This window comes from Podarcis filfolensis, assembly GCF_964270895.1.
Source record: "Podarcis filfolensis genome assembly, chromosome: 6".
Classification (NCBI taxonomy): domain Eukaryota; kingdom Metazoa; phylum Chordata; class Lepidosauria; order Squamata; family Lacertidae; genus Podarcis; species Podarcis filfolensis.
Window position 1 is genome coordinate 24914435 of NC_139609.1, and position 13588 is coordinate 24928022.

At 42.1% G+C, this 13588-nt stretch overlaps 1 protein-coding gene across 11 annotated transcripts in view; it reads left to right on the plus strand.

Annotated features, from left to right (window-relative positions):
- The window catches only part of SLC44A3 (solute carrier family 44 member 3), a 104518-nt gene that overhangs the window by 54253 nt on the left and 36677 nt on the right, over positions 1-13588 (plus strand). Inside the window, exons 1-2 of one of the 11 annotated variants that reach the window (XM_083620639.1) lie at positions 10923-11265; positions 12063-12114. The exons of 7 other annotated variants lie outside the window; for them this stretch is intronic. In XM_083620639.1, the coding sequence (XP_083476765.1) occupies positions 11117-11265; positions 12063-12114 (201 nt within the window). In that variant the 5' untranslated portion in view covers positions 10923-11116. 3 more of the 11 variants (XM_083620642.1, XM_083620636.1, XM_083620641.1) reach the window with 3 other exon arrangements.

Sequence of the window (13588 nt, forward strand, 5' to 3'; positions counted from 1 at the left end):
GCTTGGACGGTGTCTTTGTTGTTGCTCATGCACAATTATTGAATAATGATTGTGATAAGCAGTGTTGACTGCAAGTGTTTGCGTCTAGTGCTCCTTTGGGGATTGCAGCTGTGTAAACTACAGAGCACACCAAACGTATTCCGTTAAGGCATGATCACAGTAGATGTATCATTGTGAGGGGGAAACTTTGGGGCAAAGCAGACTGGATTTCTCTGTGCTTTTAGAGGAAAGGAAATGGAGGAAAGAATACTCATCATACCTCATCATTCAGGGCACCTCCAGATTCATCTGAATCTGTACCCTTTCACCTTTTCAGCCTCTGGACATGCCCTTAGTCCAAACCTTAGCAGAAGGGATCTAATTCTGATTTTTATTCTGTAACGCTGCTTTCTGCCTCTCTTGTCACCAGTGAGAACCATTGGGTCTTTCGTTGTGTCTGTTTTAGATGATGGTCACATTGCACCAGACATCCAGCTCATTCATCTCTTAGAGAGGCCAGCAGAATTTAAGTGTGCATTATTTTCCTTGGGCATTATTCAGTATAAACACCTGATTCATAGTGACGCATACCTGCTGACGCCAGTGTATGCATTTCCTGCACAAATTGAATGAATGATGCCGAGTCTTTCCCCCTCCATGTTGCTTGAGTCCTGCCTGCTGCCAGAGTCTGGAGTAATTACATGAAGGACAACATGAGGAATGAGAGGAACAGGAATGAGAGCATACAGTATTCTGCATGTGTGGCTGCTCACTGCCCCACTCAGTTGGAAACTCCAAGGAAGCTACAAAAGCATCTCTTCCAAGTGTCATGGCTTTTAGTGTTATAGCTGCTGTAGGCGAACCTGATTTTCATCAGGACTATGGTATGTGGGGAATGGGCGACTGATCCTTTCCTCCCACACCAAAGTGCCGATTAAAATCATCTCCCGCAACAGCTATTAGCCTCACAGGGTAAGCTCCCATAAAATATTGAATTTTGGGGCTGATAGTTACTACATATTGCTGATGGATTTTTATTAGGACCCAGCTGATGGAAGAAACTGCTGTTCCCTATGCAATGTGTTGCAAATGAAAATCTCTCCCACTATCCTCAGCAGTTCATATACTACGTTTAGTGTCACCTCTGGTTTGCCATAAGAGATTTTTTAATTATTATTTTAAGGACTAAACAGGAGGCCAGGATAGCTAAGTAAAATTTCTACATTCTGGGACAGTGTTCCACTGTATATTATTGTATCATTAGTTGCCTAACACAGAGGTTACAATCAAATTTTATAATTTATAAAATTCCATCCAATACCTGGGTGAAGAGGAAAGTCTTAACCTGGTGCTGAAAAGAGGTCAGTGTTGGTACCAGGCAGGTCTTACTTAGGAGAGCATTCAATAGATAGGGAGCCAAAATGGTTTTCTGGCATGTTGCCACCTTCCGAACAATTCTCGGTCAGGCGGGTGGCAATTAAGAAGGGCCTCAGATGACACATGTTGAGGTCTGGGATTATTCTTGTCAGGAGATGTGGTCAATAAGGTATATAGCAGGTGTGGGGAACTTTTAGCCCTCCAAACGTTTCTTTATTTTTCTTTATTTGATTTATATACTGCCCTTCATCAAAAGATCTCAGGGCAGTTCAGCAAGCAGGACCAATAGTGAGGGATGATGGGAGTTGTAGTTCAGCAACATCTAAAGGGCCAAAGGTTGCTCACATCTCCTTTATGGTTTAAAACCAGCACCTTGAATTGGTCCCAGAAACATATAGGCAACCAGCGTAGATGTGCTAATACTGGTATTATTAGGTTAGCTCACCTAGTTCCCAGCAGCAGTCTGGCCACTGCATTCTGCACCAGCAGCAGTTTCTGAACTATCTTCAAGGGCAGTCCAATACATAGCACACTACAGTGATCCAATATATAGGCTACCAGAGCATAAATCACTGCAGCAGCCTGTCCCTGTCCAGATAAGGGTGTAGCTGGGCTTCCAGCCAAAGCTGGTCGAAGGTACTTTGCTGCCACCAAGGCCACCTGTGTCTCAAGTGACAGAAGAGTTCCAGCAGAACCCCCAAACCTCTTCCTTCAGTGGGAGTACGATCTCATTTTGAACAAGATGAACTTAGAGGAACCACCCACGAATAGCATATCAGTTTCACCTGGATTGAGCTTCAGTACCAATTGCTAGTGGAAGGACAGCAGAATCAAAACAGGTATCCCAAATCAAAACTGTTTTTGCTGAGTGTGTTCATATAATATTAATAATAAACACAAGGGATAGAGTACATGTCAAACACCATCACATTAATCACCTGCTAATGGGCTGCCCCAAAGTATCTCGCTGCGGACCGCAGGAAAGAGGATGTTGCAGTAGCTTAACCTTTCGCGTGTGTTGTGTTCAGTGGTGGAAATCACACGATTAATGTCTTAAGGGGTTGAATCAGTTTATGGGTACCAGCCGTCCCTTTCCTATGAACTCCAGAAGCAATTGAGGGTATTCCACTAAAATACATATTAATGTGAGTAAGTGAATATAGAGTTCAGTGAGTTCATGAGTTGTCTGTGGTGTTGTTTTCCTGAGTTTTCCCCAGCAGTTTATGGATGACGTAATTTTCCCATGATGTGAGCAGCTTGCTTCTGTGCTGTAATAATTGCCATAGGGCCCTGCTATAGGTCAGTGATTGAGGGTTTGCTCATTATGAAGAAGCACAACATCCTGTTACCAAAAATAATTTTTTTTCTATTTAAAAGCATGCTACCCTGACTGCTGAAAATAAGAGCTTCCCCTTCCGAGGTTCTTAGCCTCCGGATAGACTTCCGGTGACAGGGATTGTGCAAAAGTGTCACTCCGTGATTGCATACACGACAGCTCTAAGAAGAAGCAGAAATAGAGTTAGATTTGTTTTGCAATTCTTGCAAAGGGGAACACATTCTATGGGAAGCTTGAGCTTTCGTGCTGCAGCAAACCAAAGTAGTTTCTCTTCGTAAGCAATACAGAAATGTTCCCTTTCATAAAGACTTCTTAGAAACATGTAGCGGATCATACCAACCTGCACTGCTGTCTCAGTGTTTGGTGTCTCTTTTCTATACTGGGTAATTAACCCTTTGTTATTGTGAGTGTTAAACCTGCTCCTGGTGATCCCAGTGTCTGGAGCACGTTGTTTTGCTTTGACAAACTCCTAACTCTGGCCCATGTTGCTACTGCTGCCTATTTACTTTATCCCATCAAGCTCCATGGAAGCCATTGAGAACTGATACAGCCCTTCTCTGCATATCACCCCTCTGTTCTTCTTCTTTGGCTATGCAACATTAAATAATTGGTAACTATTTCTCGTAAGCAGAAATCTCATTTTCTGCCTTTTTACTTCCTTGGCTGCTTGCACAGCCGCTGTACTTTCAAAACACATTCAGAGTGCATTATTTCCCTCAAATAATTCTGGACACTGTAGTTCATTAAGAGTTGCTGGGAATTGTAACTCTTTGAGCGGTAAATTACAGTGCCTAGTATCCTTTGAGGGAAAGAATGTGCATATGTGATAAGGTGTGTACATAGCCTTTATATAGGTAAAACATAAAGCTCAGTTAGTTCAAAACACCACAAAAATGTATCAAAACGCAATAATTGTTTTAATGCTGAATACAATCTATTTGGAATGAGTAATCTAGAACTGACATAAGGTACAAATATCCTTTTGTATCATATTCTGGGTGCTTTCAAGATTCCCATGGAAGTGACTTGTCTAAACTCTAACACAACAGCAAATAATTTTTTTAAAGGTTGAAGGGATGGGATTTTAGGAAAGGCTTGGTCTGGAGTAGAAAAAGGAAAGATCACTCAACACACCCACCAACCCAATAAACCCTTTGGAACAGAAGCCACCTGACACTGCTCCTAAGAGAAAGAGTGAGACAACTTTCACAGAGAAGAAAATTCACTGGAACAGTTCCTGATTATTTTCTTTAACATTCCTTCCACACTGTGATCCTTGGTAAAGTCACTCCCTGATTGCGAACTACACAGCTGTCAGTCACAAGATGAAACCCACTCATCTCTCTCCCCTTCCCCCTAGGCTAGTGTTTTCTTTTCATGGAGAGCTTGACAGAGCTTCAGAAATTTATCAAACTTGGCCAAAACAAAAAATTTTAAACACCCCACTAAGGTAGGCCTGAAGCCTTGAGACCAGCCTGCTTCACCTTTGATGATTTTGGACCTGTCTTGTCATGTATTTGGGAACAGGCCAATTATCTCTGAAGTGGGAACATTTCCCTCAGTGCCCCTTCATTCCCTGTTCTTCCAGCAAATGTGAGATTGTTGTGACTTAGCCTATTTTTCCACCCTCAGACATGAGGAAACTTTCTTAACTACCAATCTTAAGCAATACCTCCCACTCACCAGAACTGGGCTTCAAACTATGGCATGGGGAAGTATAGAAAATACTGTCTTTTGCTGTCACCTGCTGGGGGCAGTCTGTCACCACAGCAGCTGTTTCTTTAATTCAGGACCGATATAACATTTGGGGTGTCTGTTAACACCTCTTTATAAGTAAAAGCAATCGCTTTAAATAGCACATAGTTTAATTTCATCCATGAACTCATATTTGCTAAATGTGTTTGGAAGAAAAAACAGTTGCTTCTGAATGAAGGGGAAGCAATGTTTACATAAAGGGCTATGCTCTCTGCTTCTTAACTATGTTTGCTTTCTTACTTAATAAATAGCCACCAGTAGCTGAAGCTTGTCCAGTTCAGCTGCATTCCTTTGAAATGAACACATGACAAGTATAGGTGCTGGCTGTTGGAATTTCTGTCCCATTATCAGGCAAGAACCCTTTGTCCCCTTTCTATTCACAACTGAACAGGGATAAGTGTATGCCCAAATATATTTTAGCTGTGGTCAGAGAGCCCGCTGGTGCTTGGTTCTTGCTGGGTGGCTAGCTCCAGTTTTGGCTTCTTTCCCAGGTCACTTTCTCATGGGCACCTTTTGTGTAATAAGGATTGCTCTCTTTTCCTGCCTTCCAGGCTTATTAAAAGACAAAGCAGCCTTCAATGCCAATGCTGAAATTTGCAGCCCCAGGGGAGTTTGCTGGCCAGTTTTTACAAGCCATGAAACAACATCCGAGGCACAGAAGGTAAACTTGACAGCAATCTTTTATTTTTTTAATTTGTTGACTTTCTATCCCACTCTTCCTCACAAATTAAAACAAACCAAAATATTCAAAAACAGTCAAAACATTCGCTTAAAACATCTTTAAAACAGTAGCAGTTAAAACTTTTTTAAAGCAGTAGGAATTTTTTTAAAAAAAACACCATCATTATATGTGCTGATTACTTTTGTTTTCCCCTTAAACTCTACAGTTTAAAACATCAAATCCCTTGCATTCAAAGTCCATTAATTTCAGTGTGCCTCCTCTATGATTTAATTGGATATCACCCTACTAGATTTATTCTGCCGTAAGCTTTCATGGGCCCAAGCCTACTTCATCATCATGCCAAAGAGTGGTATCCACTAGCCTGCAAACAGAATAAATACCTCAAATAAGACGGGGTTTTGTGCTGTGCCACCTATGCTGTGATCCTGGTAACCCTATGTGTAGAAGCAAAACAGCATCAAGGTTAACATACACTGCATATATTGTTTGCCTGTGACTTGACCAAACTGCGGGAGGCAGTGGAAGACAGGAGTGCCTGGTGTGCTCTGGTCCGTGGGGTCATGAAGAGTCGGAAACGACTAAACGACTAAACAACAACAAATCACCCTGCAAAACAATGAAGCCTCCTTCATGTGTTACTCACACAATAATGGTCTCCACGTGTTGAAGGGCAGTGATGGTGACACCACTGGCCCCGTCCCTCAACATACAGGTGATGAGCAACTGCACCAGGTTTAGACATCTACACACATAGACTTCCATTCAGCTGATCACACAGGGTCTTTGCTGAATGTGTGGACTCTGGGGATAGGACAAGGGAGCCGCATGGCATTGGTGTTGGACAGCACAGCCCTGCTACCTCTTCAACACATACAGCCCCCTTCATATCAGTGACACGTGAAGGGGATTTGTATCTGCTTATATGGCAGTAGAAGGGAGCAAGAGGGTACACATCTGCCCACCAAGTAGCTTTCTCCCTACATGCTCCACTCCACTGTTGGACCCTTGGAAAGAAAGGCACTTTTCACATCTACTCTCACCCTCAGAAAGACACGTTGTGCCTTCTTGTCCTCTCTCAATATTTGTTTCCAGTGCTACCACTGTTTACAGGTGCTCTACTAAAACTCAGATCCTGGACATTTTCTGAGGCTTAACTGAGGCTGTGTTCACACTCCTGTTTACTGAGCACTCACTGCATTTCAGTGCTGGTTTTTAATCTGTGTTCACATGGCGTTATCCAAAATGTATATGTATCCTGTATTTTGTAGTAAGATACTGCTGTTTGATGTATCATTTCTCAAACCAGCTTCATGCTGACTGGAGTCCTGAAACCGTTCTCTAACTAAGGTGTGAAAACATTGGCATAGGGTAAAGACATCCCCGGCCTTTCAAGATTCCCCTGTGTGTACACATAGAGAAACAAGTATGACACTGATGAAACTGTGTTGATGTGAACAGCTCAGGAGAAAAGAATTGTGAAAGTCACCAGGGTGGGGGACTTCAGTGCACTCTAAGTCGCTAATGTGAACGCAATCTTTATTACTGCATCGTCCTGTATAGTCTTGTATCCAGAAGAACTGTGTTCAAATCCCTGCTTAGCCCACCACAGAGATGCAGTAATGGGTAAATCTGTTCCTGCTGATGTTCCTGTTTATCATTCTGTTGTTAATTTGACAGCCAGTGTTTTGCAGTAGTTCTAGAGTTGTCCTGGGATCAGAAAGACTTGAATTCTAGTTCTTACTCAGCTATAAAGCTTACTGGGTGATCTTGGACAAGGGTGCTGATGTGCCCTACTCTACAGAAGACAGTTCTCTATTTGCAGCACTTTCAGAGAGCAACCTTCTGTTTGAAGGAATCCAAGACTGTGCAGTCCAAGTCTGATGTTGAGATAAAGAACCCTAAGAAAGGAGAGCCCATCAACTATTAGCATTTAGACAGTAGACTGAGCAGCACATACGGTAGGTCACCTAGTGACAGTTGTCTCCACCATAGGGAGATGTATTTCTATTTAAATTTTAGTAATCATTTCTAAATTTGCATCTCTACATATAAATTAGCATATGCAAATATTATGCAAAATCATATCTTCTTTTGCTTCCTTTTTTGGCCATACATTTCCTAATTTCTGGCAATGCATAAGTGTAAGTTAGCAATATGTTCTGCTGCCTTAGGCTGATGCTTGGTTTTACTATACCATTCAGACACCTCTTCATCCTTTCATTTATTTACACACACTCATAGTGATGCCCGGAGCAGCTTGTCTCATCCTGCAGCATGGCAGGGCTCACCATGGTCAGACTAATTTACTTTGCAGGCTAAAACAGGGTCAGCTCCAGATATGCTGCTGTAAGGTCTTTTTGAAGAACGGACATGCTACTAAAGTGATTTATTTTTTTTAAGTAGCCGCCTACTTTATCTCCTGCATCTTTCAATAAGCCACCTGATAACTGATGTTAACAGGTATGATTGCTTACTTGTTCAAACACAAATCTTCTACATAAACCTTTTGAGTTAGTATTAGCCACACCTAGACATACAGCTTGAGACAATGGACAAATCTTTTAACACTGACATTCCGTGTTTGTACAGGCAGCTCCTGCAGAGTTGTTCATTCTTTTTTAATCATAAAATCTGTCAGTGGATATTCACTTTTCCAACTTCTGGGACTTCCCCTTCAGTTTCTGTCAACTTTCCCCTCAGTAATGTGAGGAATCTACATATAACTTGATGAAGAGTATGCATGGTCATAAATGTGAAGGTGCTGCAAAACACAAGTCTTCCAAGCTCCACAGACAATAGGTTGTTGTTGTTGTTGTTGTTGTTGTTGTTGTTGTTGTTGTTGTTCTTCTTCTTCTTCTTCTTCTTCTTCTTCTTCCTCCTCCTCCTCCTCCTCCTCCTCCTCTTCTTCTTCTTCTTCTTCTTCTTGTCATCATCATCATCATCATCATCTTGATATATTAAAACTCCAGGCTGAACACAAAATCATAAATGAAATACAACCAATACAATTATAAATAATTGTAAGGAAAAACAAAACAACAAACCAAGTACAGGATCTGAAGTTACCATTTGTCACAGCCTCCATATATGTCTGACATGTCTAACCCTGTTCCAATAAATTAAACTCTAAACTACATTAATATTAACATCATGTATTTTTAGCTGGTTGGATAGTTTATTCCTTTCAATTTTGTTGTATTTCTGTTCTATTGATGTATGTTATTCTAATGTTGCATTATGGATTTTCAGTCCTTATGGTTATTGCCTTGAAATCCAGTTTTGGATGATGGTGTGATATATACATTTTTAGAGCCACAAACAAACAAAATTAACACAAGCATTGTTTGGAATAAAAGAGTCTTCAGAAGTATTTTCCTGGAGCTTATCAGGTCTCACAGAACAAGTTGTCTCTTGTTGGACTAAATCAGTGTTTCATACATTGGGCATGTTGTTGTTATTAAATTTCTCTTTCCCCTGGCATTTTATTTACAGTCTGAATCAAGTGCTACCTTTGAAGCTAATTTTATTATAGCACAAAAGTACTAAATTACAGCATAAAACATATCCTAATGTGAAACACATTGAATGATTCTCCTGCCACCTAACATTAAATTTTAACTTTAGGTAAGTGTGTATAGGATTGCATCCAGTTTCAAGGAAATGGCCACAATCCAAGAAAAATCAAAATCAATGAGATTAAGGATGTCCATCTTTGTGCTGGAGCTTCGGCACTGTATTAAGCATCAACATAAAGCATCAACATAAAAAAGCTTGTATTTTTATTTGTCCAGATAATGAAACTATCTTTAACATCTTAGAGCACCACCACCAGGTGGAAGAAGGTATTATATGTGTGTTACTAAAACATGCTAAAATATTAAAATATTTTGTTTAAAATACAGTATCAGGCAATATTTTGCTTAATTGGGAGCTACAAATAAAAGTCCTTGACATACTATCATGAATCACAACTTTGTGATTTTGAATACAGAAAAGTAAATAATCTAGAAACCTTCAATCTTTTAGGAGAGTTAAATCATAATATAACCATGTCCTGGCTTGAAAGATTTGTTTGCATCTTCATTTCACTTGGTTTATTATTAACTCAAAATCTGCAGCCACAGAAAATATTCTCTAGGTACAAACTAGAGAAGGTTGAAATGAATGGGACTTGAATGCTTAACTGTGGTTGATTGTGCATTTCAACAGAATTTAGGCATGTTTTTCTGGATGTACCCTCAGTCATGAAATCTAAGGTTAATTTTAATGCTCCCCCAAATACTTCTTTGCAAAGTGTATTAATTTACAAAGGTTTGGTTTCTGCTTAAATTGAACAGGAGATTAGCATCTTATGTTACATGATGTGCCCAGCTGCTAAAATGTAATTCATACCAAATAAAGCAGTTTGTGGCCAAGTGCCTTACATATTTTATCTTACAAATCTTTTGTATTTTCAAACTTTTAATTTCATGTTAAATTTTACAGATTATCACCTGGGTGTTAAAATCTGTAGAATGGTTTGTGCTATTATAGCTGCAGAAGCAACTCGTGTGAGGCAAATGTATGAAGTCTGTTTTGCTATGGTGCCTGTTATTTGCAATCTGGTTATGGAAAGTTACTGCTATCAACGAGATGTACAAGTTTGTGCTGCTCCTTAAGTGAAATACTAGCTGGACTTTTGAGCACTGCCTCCGCTCTGCTCCCTTCTGTATACTGTGGAACTGCATTATGTTGTGATGCCGTGCCACATCTGGAAATGGTGGCTCATGCTAGCTCAGTGGCAGTGACTAATTTTGGTATATTAGTACAAATGTGGAGAGAAATCAGAGGGGAAAATAATTCTTATTGTTTGGCTAATTGATTGTTGTTAGCCGCCCTGAGCCCAGCTTCGGCTGGGGAGGGCGGGATATAAATAAAATTTATTATTATTATTATTAATTGAGGTAATTTCTAGGAGACAGATCTACGGTATGTAAATATTTTTATTCTAATCTACCCCAGACTGCAAGATATTTACAACTTGTAGATACTTCAGATGGAATAGAATCCAATCACTTGGCAGTGTAGGGAGGCCAAACTGAATAAAATACTGCACACATTAAAGCAACTGCAATATTTGGCTACCATTCTGTTGCACCTCTCCTTTTTAGCTTCTGGAAGAAGCAGCTTATACAGTCACAGGTGGCTAGAGCCTCCATTTCCTTATTCATCACCTTGGTCTAGAAATGCGAGTTCACCAGGTTCTGCCAGCAGGAAAAGGGTCCCCAGTGCCATCATCATTACCTTCAGTGACAGCAGCAGCTGACATATTCCACTAAAGGTTCCTGGTGAACTTGTGGAAGTAGAAACCGTCCCCCCCCCCCTGCGCGCCTTTGTTCACTGGCATTTTATTTGTCCTGCTTATCTTGTTCTGTTTATAGCACTACACTACAATTCTCCGTGTAGTTAAGTAACAATTTGCACACATTGCATATATTACAAAGCAGCTAGTAGTGTTCTGTTCAATGCAACTGCTACCCAGCATGCTGTTTTGGACATTGTTCCTCAGATTCTTTCAGAATGTCCCTATTGGCTGGGATTCAATCACATACTGCCAGGTTCAGGTTGCACAATTAAAGTTTATTCGGCATTCTTGTGCATTGTTTTCTCCTGGTCTAAACCCATAAATTGATTGCATGAAGGGTCTGTGCCCACCTGAGGAATTAATTATTATTATTATTATTATTATTATTATTATTATTATTATTATTATTACTACTACTACTACTACTACAGCTACAAGACACTCCTCAACACACTCTGCCCGTGAGTGCTTTGAGCATCCATAAATGACCAGGTTCAAAGGCGGCAACCCTACGGGAAGGACGGTTACCAACCTGTGCAACTGCTTGCCAAGTTGACGCTGTAACAATTAGAAGGCAACGGAGCCTTCTGAGAGTTGTTGGGGACGGGAGCCAAAAGGGGTGTGTGAATCTGAGCAAAGCACTATGAAGCGTGTGGGCAAATGGGAAAATAAAAAAGTGCTACGGAGAGTCGGAGGCTGCGCCCTGGCGGTTCTTGTAAAAAGAAAACATTTTCTGGAGATGCAAGGTGGCAGCTTCGTTTCGTGTTCCCATGAAGAAACGGACTCCAAAATGTATTCTAAAGTGAAGTCTTATGCCCTGGCTCTTCACAGCAGTGCATCATTTGCCCTTTCCCTCTTTTAGCGCCTTGACTTTATAATCCTAGAAACTTGGGGTGGTTCTGGTTATCCGTGCGCCCGCGCGGGCGGTTTCACGTTGCCTTTTAAGTCCACCTCGAGCTCCTCAAAAGAAAGTTGGCTGCAGGGTTAGGGGACGGCGAAGGAGCGCCAGCTGCCTTGGGCACGGCCAAATAAAAAAAAGAAAAAGAGGGTCGGGGAGTTAAAACAAGGCGGCGCTTGCCCTCAGAGCGCCGGGCTGCGGGAGGGCGGGTGGTGAGGCGACGGCGGGAAGGTAAGAAGGTGGGTGGCTGACTCGTCGTCGCTAAGAGCGAGCAATCCGCGCCCAGCTTCGTCGCGGCCCTGCCTTCGCGAGCCTGGCTTCCCGGGGCTGGCAGAGCAGGACGGAGGAGCCGCCCAGCGCGGCTGCTGCCCTAGAGGGGAAAAGGCGGAGGCGGGCAGGAGAGCAGCATGGCGTGCTACAGCGGCGAATACGTGGTAAGGGGGCCACCACTCGCAGCCGGCAGGGCGCTCAGCCTGAGGGGAGTCGGGGGGCGGGAAGACGGCGGCGGCGGCGGCGCTGACAACCTCAGTGGCGGGAAGTCTCCTGAGGGGAGAAAAACGGCGGTTTCGGCTGCCGCTGCTCCTCCTGCTGTTTCCACAGGCGACCTCCGCCTCCTCCGAACGGCCCCCGACGGAGCGGTCGAGATACCCCGCCAAAACTTTCCACTTGAAATTCACTTTTCTTGCTCAAGACTCCCATGGCGGCGCGTTTCCCGTGGGCTCTGCCGCCTCCTAGGCCGACAGGTGCATTGCTTTTATCTCTCCCGGAGTGGAGGCCTCCTTCCAAGCTTATCTTTTTGTCACCACAAACGGCACATATTAAGGGGCCGCCACAGGAAATAAAGTGCGAGGGGGTAAAGGGTCAGAGCATTTCTGATCTGGGCCAACTTCTGTGACAGTTCTCCCTCAAGAATGGTTCCACAATAGTGTTCCTCTCTGGAATCTGGCAGTGCAAAAAAATGGCAAATCTGCCCTGAAAGCATTCTCTAATGAAAGGAAGTAAATCAAAATAAATAAATGTCACGTAGCTGCTGGCTGTGTTTTTTTTATACTGTGCCAGCAAAATCAGCCCTAGTTTTATCTGTCCCAGAGGAAGCTATCTTTGGAGTGTTTTGTTTTTTTGTTCAGCATCATATATTCGGGAAACATGGGGGAAGATAGATGCCGCCTGCAAATGATGTTGATGCAGGTAGCAAAGTTTTCATGACATGTAATCAGATCATAGTGTAAACACACCCATCTGAGAAATACTACACACCTCTGTGCAGTCATGGGTTTTCATACTAAAGTGAATGTAAATGTGTATTTGCCTAGAATGGAAAAATAAAGTTCATTAAACTGTACTGTGAGATAAAGTTTCAGAGAAACATAATATCCATACAGTAGTTTACATTGTTGAGTATTGCCCAGTGAACAGGAGCTCAGAACCAGAGTGTGGAAATAGATGTTGTGCCAACACAAGTTCAGTTTCCCATTTAGGTATGTCTATACAGTATACACATGACCGGAAGCTGTACGCCGGCTCCCTTGGCTAATAAAGTGAGATGAGCGCTTCAACCCTAATGGTCAGGGGTCCCTTTATCTTTACCTTTATACAGTATACAAGAGTGAGAAAACTAAAAAAAGAAAATTTGTGCTGCCATTACTCCTGTCAGGCCTTGTGACCTGTAATATTTCCCCACATCTTCAGAGAGGTAGGATACTACCATGGATTGAAGGCAGGCACTGGATGAATTGTGAGAAATGGATTTGTGAAGTGAATGGCCCTTATAGACACACCTTTTGTCTGTGGGTATTTATACCAGCTAACTACTACACCTATCAGAATTTTCCCAGGTATTCCATTACTTAGAGACAATGCATGCTTTTAATAGAGTGGTGATTGGCACATTATGCAGAGACTAAATTACCACACAAGAAGACATGTTGGCTACATAAACTTCTCTGTGCTCTGCCTCCGTAGTTGGTGGAATTCCAGTTGCTAGAAACTACAGGACGGGAGAGTACTCTTGTGTTTGAATCCAGATTGCCGGTTTCCCATGGGCATTTGGCTGGCCACTGTGAGAACAGGATGCTGGACTAGTTGGGCCTTTGGACTGATCCAGCAGGCTCTTCTTATGTTCTCTAATTTTTAATGCAGCATAATCACATCTAAATATGCATTGTGTGGTTTCACTAAATGCACGGAAGGTGGAGAGCTTAAAAGCTCTTTTTGTGC